Source organism: Lepisosteus oculatus, chromosome 3 (assembly GCF_040954835.1).
Source record: "Lepisosteus oculatus isolate fLepOcu1 chromosome 3, fLepOcu1.hap2, whole genome shotgun sequence".
Classification (NCBI taxonomy): Eukaryota; Metazoa; Chordata; class Actinopteri; order Semionotiformes; family Lepisosteidae; genus Lepisosteus; species Lepisosteus oculatus.
The window spans coordinates 48211692-48232325 of NC_090698.1; the positions used below are offsets into that span (position 1 = coordinate 48211692).

A 20634-nucleotide genomic window follows, 5' to 3' on the forward strand; every position below is an offset into this window, starting at 1 on the left:
GAGCAGTTCTGTAACATAGAGCACTATGTTTGCTGAGACTTGTATAAATGAACGTTTGATGCCCTTATGTCTTATTCATTTGTTACGGGAAGATATGTTGCCTTTTAACTGCAGTTTGCCTGTTGACAGTGGATAAGCAAAAGAATCGTCATGTCTGAAAAATTATGTTTGTTAGACAGACCTCCACGTTTCGTGCAGGGGTCTGCGTTTCTTGACCTGTTTGCTCATAGCGGTGTGTGTGTTTGCTAGGTTCGCGAGATGCTGAAGATGAGGGATTCTAATGGTGCGCGCATGCTAACCTTGATAACGGAGCAGTTCATGGCAGACCCTCGCCTTTCGCTTTGGAGGCAGCAAGGCACCACCATGACTGACAAGTACAGGCAGCTCTGGGACGAATTAGGTAAATGCCACCAATTGTGAAGAAAAGAATACAGCACAAAATGTCCAAACACAAGAAAGAAATATCCGTCTCGTCATTCTTCTGCCATGGTGCACATGGCACTTTGAATTTGCACATTCTTGAAGCATTAAACATTTTTTTTCCAGATCATTCGGTATGGGAATACATTAAAAACGAATAGGAACAGACATACACAATCACACTATTGTACTGGTTTAGAAGTGCCATTATGAAATGCACAATAAGCAAGGTAATAGATGCACGTGTATTGTATGTCTTTTTTTCCCCTCCTCTAAGCAAAACAAGAAGGATGCACATTCAGTTTAATAGAAGCTGGCTTGCTACAGCACACTGCCTGCCAACGTTTAAAGCTTGAGACATTTTGTCAATTTTGGCTTGGCATTGCTTAGCCAGTACAATAGCATAAGCTCCATTCCCTTGGTGGACCAGTTGAGTAATGATCCTTTCATTAAAACTTAAGCAATGTGTTCTGCAGTGCAGGGCTTTCAGGGTAATTGAAGGAATGAATTTGGGAAGTGACTGCAGCTTGAAATGCAGACTGTGCATGGGGATAACTTCCATCATGGCCAGCATTCAGATGATCTGCAGAACATAGGCCAGAATTTACAAGAGAGGATCTAAACCTGTTGATAGTAGGAAGGATTTGTTAAATAATGCCGAGAAGGTGCAGTATTTTTAAAAGATTGGGATAAAATTGGTCTAAATCAACTGACATTAATTAAAAAAGGTTAATCATATAGCTCGAAGGATGGTAGGTTGGGTCTTCATAGAAAGAATAGGGAACACCAGTAACTGGAGTAGGTCTGGCATAATTAATAACTTGTTTTATCAGGGTAGCTAAGAAGGTCTGGAAAATACAGCGTCTTCATGTATCTTGTGGAGAACAGGTTGCTGTTATTAATTCTATTAATAGACATTGTACTTGTGATATTAGTTGTTAGAATTACAGTGTCCTCCAAAGGTGTTTGGGCAATAACCTCAAAACAGTTATTTTTGCTTTAAAGTCAAGCATTTGTGTATGAAATCATTAGATAACTATTAACCACATTATATATGTTTTGAAGATTGATTTTGCATTTACTGTGAAAAACTAAAAATCCGAACAATTACACCATTACAATTATATTGAATCCGAAACATATAAAAGACTACATCAATTGGAAGTTACCAGACATCAAAAGTGATTTTTATTTTAGAGACAATGGAAATTCAAATCTTTTGTCCAGTTTATGACTAAGCACTCTTTACAGTATTGTGAAAAGCTGTTTAGTGGAAACTCATGCTGTATTGTATGTTGAAGAGCTGCTTAGCGTAGAAGATTGCCCTGTAACAGTTCTGTGATGAAGCTCGAGTATAATCTAAGCACCCTGGATAAGGGAATTAAAAAGCAATAGTGGAGGTAGCAGAGAAGTTCTACTTTGAGAGAATCCATTTTCTTGCTATAAATGGTTAATATGTGGCAAAAGGGCATTTTCGAAGTGCATGTTAAAGCGTGGCATGGAAGTAAATTACTAGGAGCAGATGCAATCCAGTAACAATTTTCATTCATTTATTTATTTAGCCTTTAAAGCATTTTGAGGTCCATTGGGCAACAAGCTAGAAATGGAATGTGCTTATTGACCTCCCCCTCTCAACGCAGGCAGCATTGAATTTCTCATTTTCCAAACTGAATTGAATGTGTAGGGTTTATGCTCTCACTTATGCTTGCTTATCATTGGAGCAGAGATTATTCTGATTTATGTAACGTTGGGGACAAAAAAAAGTCCAGGAGATCAATCTTCCCCTTTACTCTTTTGCCTTTGATATTTTTTTGTTAAGAAATAGCTCAGTGTCTGGGGCTCTGGGTACAGAAATTTCAGAATTGATGTCTTACTCCCTCAGCAATAACCTGTTCGTGTTCACCAGTCACGGGGTTCTGATATGAATGTCCTTATTTTGTTTTTTAAGCAACTAGAAGAAGGGTTGGGGAACGCTGGACTGAAGAATAAGATTTACATTTACGGACTAGCAAAGGAATAGCATCGCTGCAGAGCTGTAGTTTTTGAGTTATGCACTCGGGCAGTTGCAGGCTCACAGGAGCAGAAAGAGCAGTTCTGAGAAGGATCTGTAACTGGCGTTTGCTGCGGGTGTCAGTGTGTGAAGTGAAATTACCAGCGCTTTAGCCACGTGGATAATACAGTCGCTGAAGACCACAGCAAGACTGCTGCTCTCTTCCCTCCCTTCTTCATCTCAGTCCTGTGTCAACATACTGCCTGCTGCGTGGAGAATTTCATCTCGGGAATTGACGTGCACAAACTTACTATCTGTGGTTCACTATGTTACTGCAAGGCTGTAAGTCCTATTTACAGTAAAGGTAGGGGTGATGACGGTGACTTCATCTTAAAAAATAAATAAATAATGCAAAACAACCATTTTATTGCTGTGCTGCGTGCTAGCGAATGAATCATTAGACTTGTCAGCCTAAAACCCAGCCATAATTGGAGCAGCTACTGTTATCAAAGCTGGGCCGTTCTCATGACAGCTTAATAAAGCTGAAACTGTTAAATTAAATCCCCAATGCTTAATCTGATGAAAGCAGTCAGGTAGAAGAATCTGAGACGAGTGTCCATGGCTTGGCGGAATGAGGAAACCCAACAGCTTGTCAACACAGAGAGATTACTGTAACAGATTTATCAGGGCTCCCAAGATATTGGTCCCTCCCACCGCAATGAAATCTCTCCTTTGTTAGGAAACAAAAGAATGTTTTATTGCCTGCTTTCAAATTCAGGGTGCCACTCGTGGTTATTAATTTTACTTTTCAAAAGTGCATTCTGTGATATTTAATCTGTTTTAAAATTACAGAACCAGTGCTCTGCCTGTTAAAAGGTTTATTTATTAAAAGAATCCGTATGTATCCGTTGTGACAATGTTTGAGCCTTGTTTTGTGCCCGTGTGTGATGAGTGCTTAGAGGCAAAACTGTAACAGAGGAGGGAATTCTCAATGTAGGCTTGACAAGAGAAAATGAGGAGTGGCATCTGTACGTTGGGATGCTGTACAGTTAAATATTGCTTTAATTAATGTATGTTGAGTTTTTTTTATAATAAGCATCTTCCATTTCCGAATCTAGGTTATTTTTTTTTGGGGGGGGGCGGGGAAATAGGTCATGACTTTTCCCTACTGACCTAATTATTCCTGCGAAGGGTAATCCTGCTATTGTCTGAAAATTAGTTCTAAATAGTAACAATGGAAAAGAAATCTATGCTCCGCTGAACCTATGTTAAAAGAAGCAGAAATTGTTTACTAGTAATTTTGTTTTTCGCTTTCCCCTATCCTTATGTGGCTTACCTTTATCTCATTATAATGAATTACAGCTTATAGAGCTCAGCGGGTCCCGAATGTCCGATTTTTGGGCTAAGCGAAGAAATAAGGTAGCAGGCTTTATATGGATTATCGAGTGTTTACATATAATCAGAAGACAGTTGGAGTCAGTCTAGACTGTATCTCGGCGAGAGCGATGCATTCTGTCGGCTTTGTTCTTTTTCCGTGTGCCTCCTTCTCCATTGCTGGGGGTTGGCAAAAGATGCGGTGCCTCATTTTTGAAAAAAAAAAAACATCACGGCGGAGCAAAACACAAGGATCAATTGGCAGTGACAGGATCGCGGTGGCATGCACCTTCTGCCTTCAGAAGAACACGCCGCAATTAAAAAGAAATCTCAACCAGTGAGATTCCGCAAAGTACATTGGGGCTCACACACTCCCCCCCACCTCTCTCTCCCTCTCTGCCCCACCCCCCATCAGTGCTGCAGGTAATCTATTGCATTAATCATGCAGCCCATGTGAAATGCACAGGGAGTGATTAAACTATCATACACAATACCATCAGCATGAAACACACGTCAAGACCAATACATCAAAGTTTAATTCAGTAAATAGAATGAATTAGAGCAAAAATAAAACATTCTTTTGTCTGTGAAACTGTACCTCGGTGTATTGGCAGAGGCTCCAGGAAGGAACAGTTTCTGCAGTCATATCCATAACTGCTATGTGCTATACAGCACTCCTGTTTTTCTGGGCAAAAACCCTTTTTAGTTAACAACCAGAAAGTGAATCCCCTTGTACATTCTGTGCATTTCCAGTTTTGTAATAGCATTTTTGTGAGTTGATGGCCGTATAAATCATTGCTGTACTGTTAATTATGAATTATTGTGATGTTTTAGAGCTGTCGTGTATTAAGGCCTGTATTGGTCCTTTAATGTTGATCATTCTAGTTTTTGTATTATTGTATTAAAATACTGTGAATTAGATTAAGATCATCTAACACAGAAGTATCATGATCTTATAATTTTCATGACTGGCTCCCATTTAAGATTTGAAGTTGTTTATTTATTCCTGTATGTTGTTATTGTACATAGTTTTCTGAAATTAAAAGTTATGATGTTTTCACCACAGGACTAAACTTAAAAACTCTGAAGTGGATTTTGTGTTTGAAAAAGGTGTATACAGATAATGTGGATGCTACAATTTGGGAGATGTAATTAGTGACAAACCACAGGGATATGTTTTGGGAATATTACTTACCTCTTTTATATCAGTGATCTAGATTCGTGCATCAACTGATCAAGTTTGTAAACAGGAGGATTAGCATACCCTTTTTTGTACATCTGTAGAAGCTACAGAAGAAATTCAAAAAGATTTTGATAGAATTGAAGATGGAGCAGACACCTGGCAGATGATATTTAATTTTGATTACTGCAGAGCATCACATACAGGTAGCAAACATTAAAATATAAGTATAACATGATAAACAGTGAGCCCTATGAATCTGTTTATGAAAAAAGCATAGGTGCTTGTGTTGACATTTACATCAAGACAATTTGGGGAAGCATTAAAAATAATTAAAAGAACAGATTTTAATTTAGTTTCATTTAGAATATTGTCAAATTTTGAGCAAATCCTCAAACCAGAGGACAGGGACTGAATATGTTCCATTGAGTAATGCTTAACAAGCTTTAAGAGATTAATCTTTTTAGTCTTGAACAAAGAAGACTAAGAGGGTCCCAGATTCAAGTATTTAAATTCCTCAAAGGCAACCCAATGGACTTCTTCAGAATCAACAGTGAATCATGAACCAAGCACACAAATGGTAACTAAGGCGAAGTGCATCTAAAACTGAGAATGGGAGAAGGAGAGGCAGTTTTAACAAGCAAAACAGGCAAACTGGTCTTGTCTTTTTTTTTTAGTTTTCTTATGTCAGGAGTGCTACAGCATTTAATGATTTGTGGCACTTTATTTGGAGAATTCCGTGTATGGAATAAGTCTCTTCAGCTGTGTATTATTGAGGGTAATTGATTAAATTCTGAGTGAGAACAGAAACTTTAATGTGTTTTATAATTCATTCCTATTTTTGTTTGGTGAAAAACACATTTTAAAGTAATTCATCCATGTCCTAGCAGAGATCTAAGTAGCAGCACAGCTATTCACAGCTGTTACATATTTTCTACAATTTTTGGACTCAAAAATGTCTGTTTTTACCATGCCTGGAGAAAAAAATAATTTGCAAAACTTTCAATTGCAGATAGTTGTCAGGGATGCCAAATTAATTAGCCTGCCATATATTTGAACATTGTTACCATGAGCAAGAAACTAAACTTCGTTTAATACCAAAAACTGTTTGCAAATTAGCTAGTTATTTTTCAAAAAATTATGTCACCTTTAGAAACCAAGTTGCACATTTATGTTTTTTCATGTCTTGATTGAGCTGGGACCTGAACGTAGGTGATGAATGTCACCTTATTCTGGTCCTTAACTTGCAGGCCCCAGTACCACCTTCTCTTAGGAGCTTGTGAATGTCTCCTCATTTTAATGAATTCACCTTCATCTCTCTGTGGTGTTAATATCAAATTGCAGTGCACAGCATGACTTATTTTCCAATTATCTTTTGGAAAGGTGAGATTTGCATACCAGGCTGCAATTCCTCTCTGTTTGTCACATCTAATAGTTTCAGTCCGGATTCACTTTGCAGATTAATAATGGTTCATTTATAGTTGTCTTGTTTAGTCAGAATAGCTTGGTTTTGCAAGTTAGAAGTATTGCACTTAATAAAAGATCTCCTGACACAAAAATGCTTGTTGCTTGAATTCTGTAACTTTGGTTTAGTGTTTTAATTTGTCAGTTTTTTTTAAAGCATTATGTTAAGAAGGACTATGTGTAGAAGGATAAGGAAATAATCAAAAAGATTCACTCCATCTCATTGTGGGGTATTTTTGGACACTGCTCATTAAATTAGAAAACCGAGTTTGTGTTGTACAAGGAATCGTATATCTGGTGTATTGTTTCACGCGTAGTTTGTACAAGAATAATGTAAAAAAAATGTAGATCTGCCTTTTCATCATGCAGTATTTCAAGCTCCAGTTTTGATCTAACAGTTTGAGAAAGTGCATCATATGATTTTAAAATGTGGGGCCTCATATTTTCATCAGGATAAGACCAAGCTTTTCTTGAAGAAATTCAGAACATAAAGAAAAAATTAAGAATTGACACTTTAATAACCTGCTAAAATAAACAAAAATATTGTACTTTAAATAAGCTAATATGAATTACATCTTTAGCCAAAAGAGAAGTGATATCCTATTTGTTTGTTTTTTTAATTACCTTTGGTTATCTTTTTCTTTTTGCTACGGTTAACAAATTCCTCAAAAGTACATTTTTTTAAATAAAATGTCACTCATCTTACTCATAATAAACATGACCAAGTCATGCATTGTCCTATCAGAACCCACTAGTAAGGACTAAAGGAAAAATAATATATTGCAATAGCTGAAGTGTGGTGATAATTCTGGTGCGGCTAAATATTTCAAAGTAAGATATGTGGTGTTCCTATAGTTGTCTAGTGGAATTGCTGAAAACTGGTTAATTGCCGTTTTTAGTCTTCATATGTACTGAAGTGTTTGCTCCCACTTTTGGTAAGTTACATTATAGAGCTCAGTGGGTGAACTCGGTTTGAATGCTATCCACATCTTACCTGAAATAACTATAGGATTTGATATCTTTGCTTCCTTCTCATCATGGGTGTTTTCATGCTAAAACAAAGTCTGTAGAGTTCTAACTGCATTGTGCAGAGCTCTTTATGAACTTTGCTTTTACAAAATCACGTAGAGAAAAATTCTCGCCCTCTGGCCACAAGACAATGGCAAGGGAGAAACTTCTCCCTGGAAAAATGCGTATCTTACTAAAACAGAGCATAGGGCTATGCTCATGTTTCCAGTCAGGAATTCCTCAAATTCAAGGAGTAGTGGGTGTGTACAGTAGCAGAACTCCTGACCTGAGAACTGGACGCCCTTTTGATGTCGTGCCTCTGTTCTGGCGGAGTGTGTGTGACTTTGGCCAATTGAATTGGAGTCTAGAGGGACTATACAGAAAGCTGAAATAAAGAATATTTTCTGCAGCTTGAATCCTTTTAAGTGTGTTGTCCTAATAGGTTATTGACTCGTACATATCCATTTTATAATCAAAGCTTAAATGACGGATACTGCTTCCTCAATTTTAAAGAAATAGTTAACTAGTAGCACAATGTCCCTAAAATATATCCTTGTGATTTCAGAGAGGAGCTCTACACAGCTTAGAGTTATTCTTGACAGGAAGTTTAAGATCAGATCACTTTATTAGCCACATACAATTTCTTGCATTAGGAATTTGTCTTTTCACATACCCCGGCTTGCTCTCCATGAGCCACACAGACAGGGAGAGAAGCTGGGGGTCAGAGTGCAGGGTCAGCCATTTATACGGCACCCCTGGAGCAGTTGGGGTTAAGGACCTTGCTCAGGGGCCCAAAAGAGTAGGATTCCTAAATATTTCAGTCTATCTTGTTAATATGGAACATTAGATGATACCCCCCCCCGACACCTTTGCTTACAGCGTCAGTGTTCCTTGTGGGATGGCTGTACATGCAGAAAATTCAAACACCTCTGGAAGGCTGTGGAGAGGAGCAGGGTATGTTGTCCCAAAGTGATCACCTCGCCAAAGCCTGATCATAGCTATCCTTTCTAGACCATGTCCTGTGGGACTAATGCCAACACACAGTGTGCCTTTCACTCAAGATAGTGCCCTTCCTACCTGCTTTCCTTTGGTTTCTTCATAAGATGCAGCGTGTGCTTAGGCTGAGACTTTAGCCACCCCACTAAGACAGTGTTATTCTCTCAGCAGTACACTGCTTTCGACCTTCGTTGTAACAATTCTATGCTTTTCATTCACTGAGGATGATAATGTTTTCGCTTGCCTGCAACCAAGTACATTAAGCTGCAATAATTATAGCCCGGTAACACCATGTTGTCGTTTTTAAAACAGCCAGCATTTAAATTTGACCTAGATTAATATATTTATTGTTATTTAGAGACGCTTTACTGCATTTCATTTTAACATTGGATTGATGATTTGCCCCATTAGCGTACTGCAGCTGTTATCAAAAGATGAAATAAGTGAGTCGGCTCCGAAGTGGTACGTTCTCCTCGTGGAAATGTACTGCCCTGTGCCGTCTCCCCCATCACAGTCCAGGTTCGCAAAGTGACAGCTAACAGAAATGAGGTGGCTGATGTGTTTCGTCTGTGTCCTGGGAGGCCGGATCAGAGCCACCGCTGCCCTGTTACTCATGCGAGACAGGGCAGCCCAGGGACTGGGAGGATGTGTGAAATGGTGGTGCAAATCATGTTTCCTTTTGACTTTCTCCAAACAAAGGGAGGGAGGGCCCAGGAGCTCGGTGGTGAAAAATTGGTGTCAGACATCCTCTTGGTAACAGTACATGCTAATAAAGACTTAATGGCCTTTCCTAAGCAATTGGCTTCCCTGCGGTTTTCGGTAGGCACCAAGAGAAGTCTTTGCAATTTGGCTTCTTTAATTTTTTTTTGAGTGGTGAAAAACAAATATCAATATAGACAAAACAACGAGAAAAAACAGCCTTGTTTTCATAATGTCTTTCACAACGGGCTTACATTGTCTTCTACCTTAGCTGTCTGCCCAGCAAACTGTATGAAGTGTACATCTAGGAATGCAAAGACGCCAAAAACCTTAGTTTTATGTCTATATTCAAGTCTGAGAAGCTTATTTGTATAGTCACCTTAATTATTTTTACCCGTCTCAACCATTAAAGCTGTGCAGCTTCTGTAGAGTTCAGAGGTGTGGCCTGGCCTGTTTTCAGTCCTACTTGAGAAGGATTAATCCCACTTAATTAGCCGTTTTCTGAATTCCTTCTGTATTCTACACATTTTTAGACAGAACACATATCTGAATTGTGAAAGGAATGTATTTACACATCCACATCATTTGTTAGGTATGAGTCTGGGCAGAGAGGGCAATTTTTTCCCCTCTTTTGTCGGAAAAGATTTACTTTCCTTCGACTGTTTTGAAATAGAGGTAGACTAACTCCTATTAATGAGCCCTTGCTTATTATAGTATTCAGTTTGCGGTGAACTGACGTTGCTGGCTGTAGCGAGCACTGCTGTGAACCTTTTAATTGAAGTATCTTAGTACTAAAAGTTTTTTTTTAAACTTAATTTGAACATGGCTTATAGATATGTTGGTATGAGCCCTTGATGCAGTTCAGCATGCACTTGAAAGTGAGAGAAAATTGCCCTGGGAACAGCCAGCAAGATAATAGAGTTAAGCAGCATAAAGCAGTATAACCTCTAACGTTAGGGGCTTGCCATCTGAAATTTGAGTGAACACCTCAATTTGAACCTGAGATTTCCAGATAGACCTTAGAGATGAGAGTAAGGGGGGGAAATGAAGAATGTATAGCTCTTAACACAGGCTTCAGGTTATTTTATCTTCCCCCCGCCAGTATTGTTCTTCCCCTGTTGCTTTTGCAGCATTTGTTGCTATAATAGTTTTTATTATTGTCTCTCACTTTTCCAAACGCCCAGGTGCCCTGTGGATGTGCATAGTCTTAAATCCTCACTGCAAGCCAGAACAGAAGGCAGGCTGGCTAAGGCAACTGAAGAAGTGGAACAGTGTGGATGTTTGTCCCTGGGAAGATGGTAACCATGGAAACGAGCTGCCCAATTTAACCAATGCCTTGCCTCAGGGTGCAAATGCTAACCAAGGTGAGCTAAGTGCAGAAAACTAGTTCTTTTAATCAACAGTCCAGCACGTTACACTCATGCAGCTTTTATAAGCCTTTGCAGGGCTAATGGAAAGATCCCAATAACCTGGAAAATTTCCTCAAGCAAAAGAGCTTAAACTTTTGTCTGTAGCAGAGAAGCCAGAATTCTGAGCAAAGTTAGAGACCTACCAAGCTCTCATTTCTAAATTTGTACTACTCGGATGTGTCCTAATAAATACAGTTAGGAAGATAATCATCTTTTTGAGGTGGGTATTTGTTTATCTGTAGTTATGTACAGCTGAATAAGATTTTGACTACTGAAGCATTTCCACTTGAGATAGAGCATCTTGCATTTTTCCTATGTTTGCTTTAAATAAAAAAGCTGAGGAGCAAATCTGGTTGCTCAAGTTAAATATGTAAATTCTCTCCATCTTGGAAGTGGAGAACCTGGTTCTTCATTTAATAAAATCTTCCAACATAACTGAAGCTTTTCATTGCCTGAAATAGGTATCAGTCTTTAAGCCACTATTTTGTTTTGGCATTTTAACAGGGTTTTGTTTAACTTCCTTGGCATTCAAGCTGACAGGTTTAGAGGTCTTAAAAAATTTAACAATAATAAAAAGCAACTGCTCAAAACAAACAGGTATTGTTTTATTACAACCTGAAGAGCTCCAAAGTGGAGGAATGCCAAGCCCAGACTGAAAGAAGATAGGGCTCTTATTATCAGGCCAAAAACAACAAGAGCCTGATATGCCTGGTCTTAATTCTCTCCACCACTAGATTCAGCCAACAGGCCTCACCGGACTGTTTTCACACGAGCCATCGAAGCGTGCGATCTCCACTGGCAGGACAGCCACTTGCAGCACATTATCAGCGGTGACCTCTACAACAACTACTGTTACCATGACAACACTGAAAATTCACTCTTTGACTCTCGCGGTTGGCCCCTATGGCACGGTAAGTGGCTAAACCGGAAAGACATTTGCATGACTTGCCTCTTTGTCCAGTTTTTCTATGGCATTATAAAAAAAAAGAAAGAGAGGAAAAAGAAAAAAGCAACAAAAAAAAAGAGGTGGCAGGGGGTGGTTAAAGAAAATTAAAGGACTCTGCCAATGGGAACAGTAGCCCCGTTGAACTGCTGGAAATAAGTGCCTGTATTTTTTTTTTTGCTGTAGAGAATTGCTCTTTGTTCCATCTAATGCCTCATTGTTTTCCCTTTTTTTTTCCATCCTTCTCTCTGCTGTTAAAGAACATGTCCCCACAGCTTGTGCTAGGGTGGATGCACTGAGATCTCACGGTTACCCCAGAGAGGCACTGAGGCTGGCCATCGCCATCGTCAACACTCTGCGCAGGCAGCAGCAGAAACAGCTGGAGTTGTTCCGGGGACACAAGAAAGGTTTGTGAGGAGCAGACTTGAGAGGAAAAAGATATCTTTTGGTTTGCAGCAAACATCTCAGATGTGGCAGAGAAATACATAACATTGAGACCATTTGCCTTGGATATTATAAAGGAAGTCAGCTGCCTTTGTTTTTTTGTTGTTGTTGTTAAGTATAAATGTATTCATTAACACCAGATTGGCATGAAAGCAGGCATTTAGTCCCAATTGGTGCAGTGCTGTCTAAAACAATCCTTTCCAGATCTACTGTAGATCTTCCAAACTTTTTTCAGTTTTATTAAGACGTTTGTGGAACAACAGCAAGTCTTTGTGTGTCTGAATATCAATTTAGAAATGCATTGTTTAAGTGTAAGGTAGTTAGTCACAATGGGAAAAATACACTGAGACTGGACAGTCTAATGGAACCAGATGTATTAATGAGCTGTGATATTAAAAGGAAAAATATTTCACTTTTCACTTCATCTCAGGTCTATGGGTCATATGCAGATAATTCTGTTCTCAATGGCTCTCCTGAAACAACCTCGGTTTGCTTATTTTCATACGCACCGAGAATGAGTAGTGCATGAAAAACTACTTAAAAAAACTGTGTAGTTGATTTCCCTGTTATTTCAGAGCTGCTTCACAAAGGCGTAACATCAGTCACCAACCTCGAGGGCTGGGTGGGACACCCCTTGGATCCAATTGGCACTCTGTTCAGCACACTGATGGAGAGCTGCCGAATGGATGAGGACATTGCCCCAGGCTTCTCTGACTTCTCAGGTATGGCCTACACAGCCTACTCCTATAATTTCCCCATCTCCCTCATTCGTAGGAAAAGGCAAGACATCACCGAACCATCATTTGCCTCCGATTCTGGGCAGACACTTTATGATGTTGAGGTCCATAAATTTTCCATGGAATTCTGGAAAAGAGACAATGAAGGCCACCCTCCCAGGTTGCTGAGAAGAGATAATTAATGCAAACTAACATGGCTGCTTAATGGTTCCTTAATATCACCATTGACTGTTGATAGAAGAGAGACCCTCAGAAACAAATATATTGAAAAGATTTAATCAGAATGGAGATGGTAGAATGACCGTTGGGGCAGTTAGAAAGGCGTTCAATGGCAGAAAAGATTGAAAGTATTAATGAAAGAAGGAAGTATATTTAAACTGTGAAAACTAGGCTAAATCTTCTCTGCTGCATTTTTAATGCATTTTAATTTTAATGTTTTTGTTCTTATTTCTTATTCATGAGGTTTGATTGAAGATATGACTGTATCACAATCATCTTACTGTAGTGTAATTAGTTATTATTACAGCCTTTAGGCTGTCCTCTACTGATTGGCCACTCCTGATGAGTCTTTAACTCTATATCTCAGTGTGTTTGTTTTAATTGGACTTCCCTTCTGTTGTTGCTGCATAAGCTCTTTGTAGTTCTTCCAAAGAGATGTGAAACCAGAGGTCCTTTTTTAATTAAAATAGAGGCTGATGTGGTTAAAAATATGTCAGCCTCTTTGTTTTGAAATTAAATCGTTGTTTTTCTTAATGTTGTTACAGATTTTAGTGAGTTTAGGAGTTGTCATTGTTGAAGTTACCATCTCTTTTTTTTTTAGTGGAATGAAATCTGAAATTTTAGCGTTCCCTGAACTGTGATTTGACTAAACTGGGCAAAGTTTAGTCTTTCATTTGTATACTAACATGAAAAGGGAATAGGACTAAATTTGTATTTATTGCTATATTAGGGAAAAACACTTGTAATTTGTCTGACAAACCGCTACAAACACTGTTGCACAGCTCCTATATTACCCATACAATAAAATATGTAACATTTTATTTAAAACATTTATTTTATCTTATAAGCTCTAATTTAGCTTAGAACTGAATAAAACATGCCTGAGAAGCTTTAATATTGAAGTGTAGGAAATTGAAGTTCTTATAAATTCTCTGCAAAAATGAAGATTTTGAGATGGAGAATATATCCTATTATAGAATATTAGTTAGGGGTTTGCAATCAGTATTGTGCTCTTTCTTGAAAACACTGGACATGAACAGTTCTTATGAACAACTGGACATGTTCTGAAGTTGTTCTACTGCAAACTGGATTGTTTTTGACTAAGAAAGCAAGAGTTTGGAGATAAACCCCCATGGTTTGTGGAACCATGGTACCTCTTTATATATTGCTTTTTGATCCTAAATCATCTGTTTCACAAGACACATGCTTGATCCTAATTTGCAGCTAGATTTTTGAAAAAATCACAGTTCAAACAAGACGACTGTCAAGGTGCTTTACAAATATAATAAAATTCTTTGGAAAGAGTAACAAAAAATAAGCAGGAGTGTTTTAAAAGATGACAGCATCCAAGAATAGCACCTTTTTGCTGAAGTGCTGTTGGATTATACCTAATGGGATTTATTTGCGCACTTGATTTTCAATCGATAGTGGTCATTCAGATTATTTGTTGTTGTCGAGTCCAGTTGATAAAAGAGAAACCATCATAATTACAGCTATCTCAAAATTACGACCTATTTGCTATATATATACAATATATTATTATACAATAATATTATTATTGTATACAGTCTGTGGGGTTTTCAAACAAAATTTATCACTTATCCAATGTATTTAAAAAGCTCAGTTTCTCTTTACGAAGTGCAGTATGATTACAAAAGGGAAGTTATGCAATTTGTGTGAATAACAGGGTAAATACCAGGTACAATCAATCTATCACCTCTTTATTGACAAAATACACCTCGTGTTTGGAATATTTAACGTTCACACAATTGACAACAAAGAGTCTAGTGTTAATGTACCACACTTTCTCATCATGTACCAGAGACTGCATCATTACAAATAAGACAGACATGCACTGTGACTTGCATTTACTCTCACCCAACAATGTATGTGTTCCTGTTTTTCGGAAATAAAAATCAAGTTAAAAACATTCTGGCATTCATTGGATGCATAAGAATAAAACTGTGCTGATCTGATTTTAAAATAGCTTACAATTTAGTCTGATTGATGGGTCAAACACTGGAACATTTCCTGTTAACAAGTGGCAGATCAAAAATTGGAACACTGTCCTTTGCATTGATAAAAATAAATAACAATTTTTATCCAGTAATGTGACCTTGCTTATAATGCTTATTATTACCACTTCTGTAATTACTCTTGACAAAGGTTTGATGAACATTTCCTGATAACCGTGCCTTGATTTGACAGGTTAAATGTATTTAGATATTTTCTGTTGTAAACAAAAATAATTACATTGAAATTTTGTGTGTCATTGACCTTGTAGTTGTAAGTTATGTAAAAACTCTTTGAAAGTGAATAACCAAAATGACCTCTATTAGGAAGAGCACAACTATTCTCAAATATATATTTTTAAATGGTTGCATTAATTATGGTAAAAATTAAACACCATAATTAATGCAACCATAATTAGTACAGAAAAACATATCAACAGTATTGTATTGTTCTGGAAATTATTGTGTCCAAAGAAAATTGAGAGAATTCCTGCTCTATTTAAATGGTATAATTAAAGCTATTTCTGTTAGGAAGATATTATCACTAGTTGTAGTCAAACATTTTTGAAGCCACTGGCTTCATTTGCAATGCTTTATGTTTCATACACCAATGTGTTTATTTTGGGTTTTCTGAATTGCTTTTTTACTTATTGCCCATTTTAATTGTGGCAACACATTCCTGTCTCAGCTGTATTCAGGGCGTTAAGAGGTTTGCTTCTTCACAGCCAATTAAAACAGACGAATTCCTTTGTAAACCTTGAAGGTGTCAAGGGGCATCACACATTTTAGAGGTGCTTGGTATGTTGCTGTGGTGCATTAAATTACACCTAATTTCAGAGTTTTTTTTAATCAGGGCAATTGCACATCTAAATACATGAGTCTCAGAAGCTCTGCCATGTTGGAGGGCTGGGTTAGTCATGTGTCTGTAGTGTATCTTAATGTGACTTCCAGACGGCTTTCCATGTGTGTTATAGAGCCTGTATAAAGATTACCTCCTTCTCTCCCCTGCTGGATTCTTGCCCAGACTATAAACCAATATTCTGCCTTAATATATTCGTGATCTAGCCAATTAAAATTGCAGGTCATGCGAATGTGTCAATCACTTGACAACCAAAGCCACCTGTATTTTACACATTTTGTTGACAGCGTTCATAAGGTTGCAGCGGGCCTGCTTAGAGTTTTATTTAAAACAGCTGGAGGGAAAAAAAACTTTAGGGAAAACTAACTCGTTAGCACCTTTTTGTATCATCAGCAAGTTGCCTCAGGTTGGGCATTAAACTTCAGTTTGCAGTTCCTTGATCATTAGAGGTCCCAAGTTGCTTTGATGGCATGTAAAGTAGTTGAAGGGGGGGGGTGTCACCTTCGTTCCTGACATGTTCCCGTCGTTTGTCACAGATGCCATGGGGCAGTCCAAGAGCGGGGACTTCCAGTTTCCTACACAGCGGCTGCTGGAGGAGGGAGAGTCGTACCTGACCCTGGCAGTGGAAATGGCGCTGGTGGGGCTTGGCCAGCAGAGGATCATGCCCGATGGCCTCTACGCCCAGGAGAAGGTCTGCCGCAACGAGGAGCAGCTCATCGCCAAGCTACAGGAGATCGACCTGGATGACACCCTCGTCAAGATTTTCCGAAAACAAGCAGTCTTCCTGTTAGAGGGTGAGGGCAAACTGACGGCCTGTGTAGGATGAAAGTATCGGCCCCCACGCAAGGACCCTTTCTTCCTTATATTGGCAATACATTGTTTTTTTGTTTGCTATGTAATGAGGAATGGAGCAGAAGGCGAGCATATCCCCTATTACCCTTTTGTGTCTTATCTCCTCTATCGTCATACACCAACAAATAACATGGATATCTAAAACATGGAAACAGTGCCATGTTGTTTCTTAAGATAGAGCAAAAAACCATATACAGCACAAATACAAGTGGATCTGTTGACACCATTCAGCTGTCAGCTATAAATTCAGCTATAAACAACAGTTTATGTACAAACACCATACCAGAGAGGCACAAGTCTTTCCTTCAGTGTTCTGCCAAAACTGCCTTATCCTCTGTCGGCAAGGACCACCCACCACAGGGTCAAAGAATAATTAAGTTCCCATGATTATTCAATCCAGAGCCTCCCCTGAGCAAAGGCTGACAGCAGTGTGGAATTCCGCGGTGGCTCTCTGATGTGGCCTGTGGTCATGGCATGTTCAATTGAAAATAATTTAATTATAGAGTGGAATAAAGCCTTCACATATGGTTTTTAGTATTGCAGTTTATTCTGCAGGCAAGTGTCAAAAAACACTTTCTGTGCAATTTAAACTGTCCTGTGCCTTATCTGATCTGAGAGAATAAGTAACCTACTAACCGGTAAGCGGATTATAGCACGCACTTAGCACTGCTGTCCTTGCACGTGCAGCAGCCAGCCTGCTTTTTTTTTCTGTTAAAGAGTTTGGGGAATATCATGCCAAAAAGCTTCTTAGTGTCTGAGGCAGTCAAATTATATGACGCTTTGTTTCACAGCTTCAAGCTCTGCAGCACAGAAAGTAAAATGAAAGTTTTGTGAAAAGCTTGCTTCCAATGGTTTCTTTATTCCTCAGGAAGCACCATTTATTTAGTATTGACACAGGAATTTAACCCTCGGACTGAGGCCTCCTTCATAGAGGGTCCCTGGCCATAGGGTGCACACAGGAAGTTCTAGGCTTTTGTAACCAATGCTTAAAAACGCAGAGGAACGCAGAGCTGAGTTATGCCTGATTGTAAAAGTTAACTCGTTCTTACTAAACTAAATCAAGGAAAGAAGTATTCATGTGCTTTCAAGACTTAAATGTTGAAACTCTAGATTGTACATGTTCAGTAGATTGATCCTTATTTTCTTCTGTCTCCTGAACAGGTGGGCCCTACAGTGGTCTGGGGGAAATCATATACAGAGAGAGCGTTCCAATGCACACCTTCGCCAAGTATCTCTTCACCTCTCTCCTACCTCACGATGCTGAACTGGCATACAAAATTGCACTGAGAGCCATGCGGTGAGTTTTTTGTGCTCACCTTTTTTTCGTTCCTGCGGAGCGTGAATTCACCAGGGAGCTGGAAGTGTGTGTGTGTGTGTGTGTGTGTGTGCTGCGGGGTGGGTATTTACACTTTAACACTAGAAAAATTCCATTTGCCCTATCAAGGCTGACACATTTAATTTAGTAACAGGAATACTTTTCTTCTGAGTTTCGTGTTCAGGGGGGGTTATTTGGGGCAGTGTTTAATCACAAAGCGGCCTGTGCTGAAATCTTGCTAAATAATTCATTGGATTCGAAAATGAGATTTTTAGAAAATGTGTGAATAATAAATACGTCGCATTGGATCTAATTCAGGGGCTTCAAATGTGCTGCAGTTTTTACATTCACACTGGCGTTTGCTTTGCGGTTGATCATCATAAAATCAAGGCAGAAACAAGCAGCTTGTGAAGATGTATGGCTAATATTAGATTCTTTAAAGCTTTGCTGCATCACCAGGGAGACTTCTGGCAACATTTGTATTCACAGTAACAAGTTTTGTTTGTTTTTTTCTTGGCAGGATTTGTTTAGTCATTTTCTTTTATTTCCTCTGAACTTCCTTAAAATGCAAAAACATTAAGCAATAATGAATGGTTCTCTATGTGGTGTTTAAATTTTAAAACTCTAATAATCATAAAATAAGTTCTGTACTCCTTAAATCTCAGGTAAGCATACTTCACTAAATATTACAATTTCATTCTTCCCTTAAGGGCTAAATTAGATTTGAATTAAAAACACGGGCATTCTCTATAAAGACACCCCATTTGTGGCAGAATAAATAGCATTCAAAACTTTTTTTCCCTACAGCTTTAGTAATTACCAGTTTTGTTTTTTTTTGTCCCTGGGCATGTTTTATGGTGTGCATGGTGATTCTAATATATGGGAATGTAGTCTCTTCAATTATGTGTCTAAAATAACAGGGTTTTTACTTTAATAATAATCTTTACATTTTACTGAAATGTGAGGAATTTGAAAACAAGGATGAGGTCATACAAAGAAATACAGTATCTTGCTCTGTATAGGTTATTGTGGTAGTGTTACCTAGAGATATGAAATCATAGATTCATTTTATTATAGATTTAATTTATTTGTCTCACACTTATCTAAAGCGACTTTCATCTGTCGCTTGGTGTACTTGAACAATTTGTATAAAGGGTAGGTGGCAGTCACTGAGGTTTGAGCCCTCGATCGTCCGCGAAAAGTTCAACTTCTTTGGAAGTGCTCCCCCCATGAACATGTTATTTGATGAAGGGCTTTGTCATTTCTGTTTCCTGTGGGCAGCACTTTAGCTTTAGAATGTCAGGTCATGGATGCATATTGAGAAGTAGCTGGATCACTAAATCTGGTAATTGGAATAGTTCCATGGAGCTTGAGCTTTCTAAGACAGGTACTTTTTTTAAGACGGACTGTGGGAATTTCGTCACATTTCCAAGTCATTCTGTTTATAGATATTGTTTTAAAAAAAGCTGAGCAACCTTTTCCTATAATTTTGTCTACAACAAATTCACCAAAGTTATCAGGAAAATAACACTTTTTTGTAATAGGCACGCTGACATTTACCTTGTCATGTCTATTCAATTATATTCATTGTGCTGTTTAACGTTTGTCATCAATGGGCCTGATCAACAGGAGGTCTGCTGTGAAAGTCACAGGCCAGTAGCATGTGCGGCCACCCCTTGGATGTAGTACAAGCTGTGCATTTGTACTTACTGATTACAGATGCTCTATTGTGGGGTTCTATCTCATTCTTCTCAAAGAGGCTGAACAAGCCTTTGCCTATTCACTGATCTTGGAGCCCTGGATGCCACAGTTCATCCCTGCTCAGTAGCAAATAGACAATCCTGCACACTACACTCTCACACTTGGACCTGCCCATTGATTGTTCTGTTCTGTCCAATGAAGGGTATCATTCTGCATGTTGCACCGAGTCTAGCCTCAACATACCAATGGCACACAAGCAAGATTTTTGGTCTATTGCTTAATACCTATTAAGAGTAGCAAGAGTTCAGTTAGTAACCTCCAACAGCTGTTTTGTTTTTTTTAAGTATTTTTTGCCGTTATATTTTCTCCTTAAAGCAAATAAGCCCAGCCTTCTTTCTGCAAATCTGTATAATGGAAACCTATTACGCTTTTCTAGCTTATGAATGGGTAACAGTCTCACAGGATAGCAGTATGATGCGATTACCATGGTGGTTCGAACAATTACCTGCTTTATAAGTTCTCCTCACAAAAAGGCTTGTTATTTTGGTATGGATAGTCTTACAAGAGGTAGCTGGAAAGTTTTTAAAGCCACTTGGGCATTTTGGGATCTGTACGGAAATGTTTTTAAGGGCTTGTCAAGTTAAATAACTCCAGAAGCTAATGCAGTTCACTGAAGATTTGAATTTAGAAATAGAAAGTGACCTGTGTTCAGCTCCTTGTTACACAAAGGCCTGCATCTGCTCAATTACAGGCCTGCTAGAGAAGCTGTATTGACATGAACTATAAAAAAGCACATTCATTTCTAGTAAATGCCGTGAAATGTGATGACTAAATAGCATTCAAAATGCCTTTACAGTACACAAGCTCTTAAAGTGCTGAAAGGAATAAATCTTTTCAGGCTCTGTTTGGCACAGTCAACATTGCATGTCTCTGAAAGGATGAAGTCTAACTTTTTCTTTGGCTCAAAAGCTGAGGTAATACTTAAAGGCATTTTCTAAACACCACTTAAAAA

The 20634-nt window shown here is 38.5% G+C and overlaps 1 protein-coding gene across 3 annotated transcripts in view; it reads left to right on the top strand.

The window, feature by feature from the left end:
• Positions 1-20634, top strand: part of zswim6 (zinc finger, SWIM-type containing 6) — a 97069-nt gene that overhangs the window by 63568 nt on the left and 12867 nt on the right. For all 3 annotated transcript variants that reach the window (XM_015367706.2, XM_006626815.3, XM_069187203.1), the window contains 7 exons: positions 250-400; positions 10316-10495; positions 11275-11451; positions 11744-11890; positions 12503-12649; positions 16291-16548; positions 17768-17903. In XM_015367706.2, the coding sequence (XP_015223192.1) occupies positions 250-400; positions 10316-10495; positions 11275-11451; positions 11744-11890; positions 12503-12649; positions 16291-16548; positions 17768-17903 (1196 nt within the window). The remainder of the gene's footprint in view (positions 1-249; positions 401-10315; positions 10496-11274; positions 11452-11743; positions 11891-12502; positions 12650-16290; positions 16549-17767; positions 17904-20634) is intronic.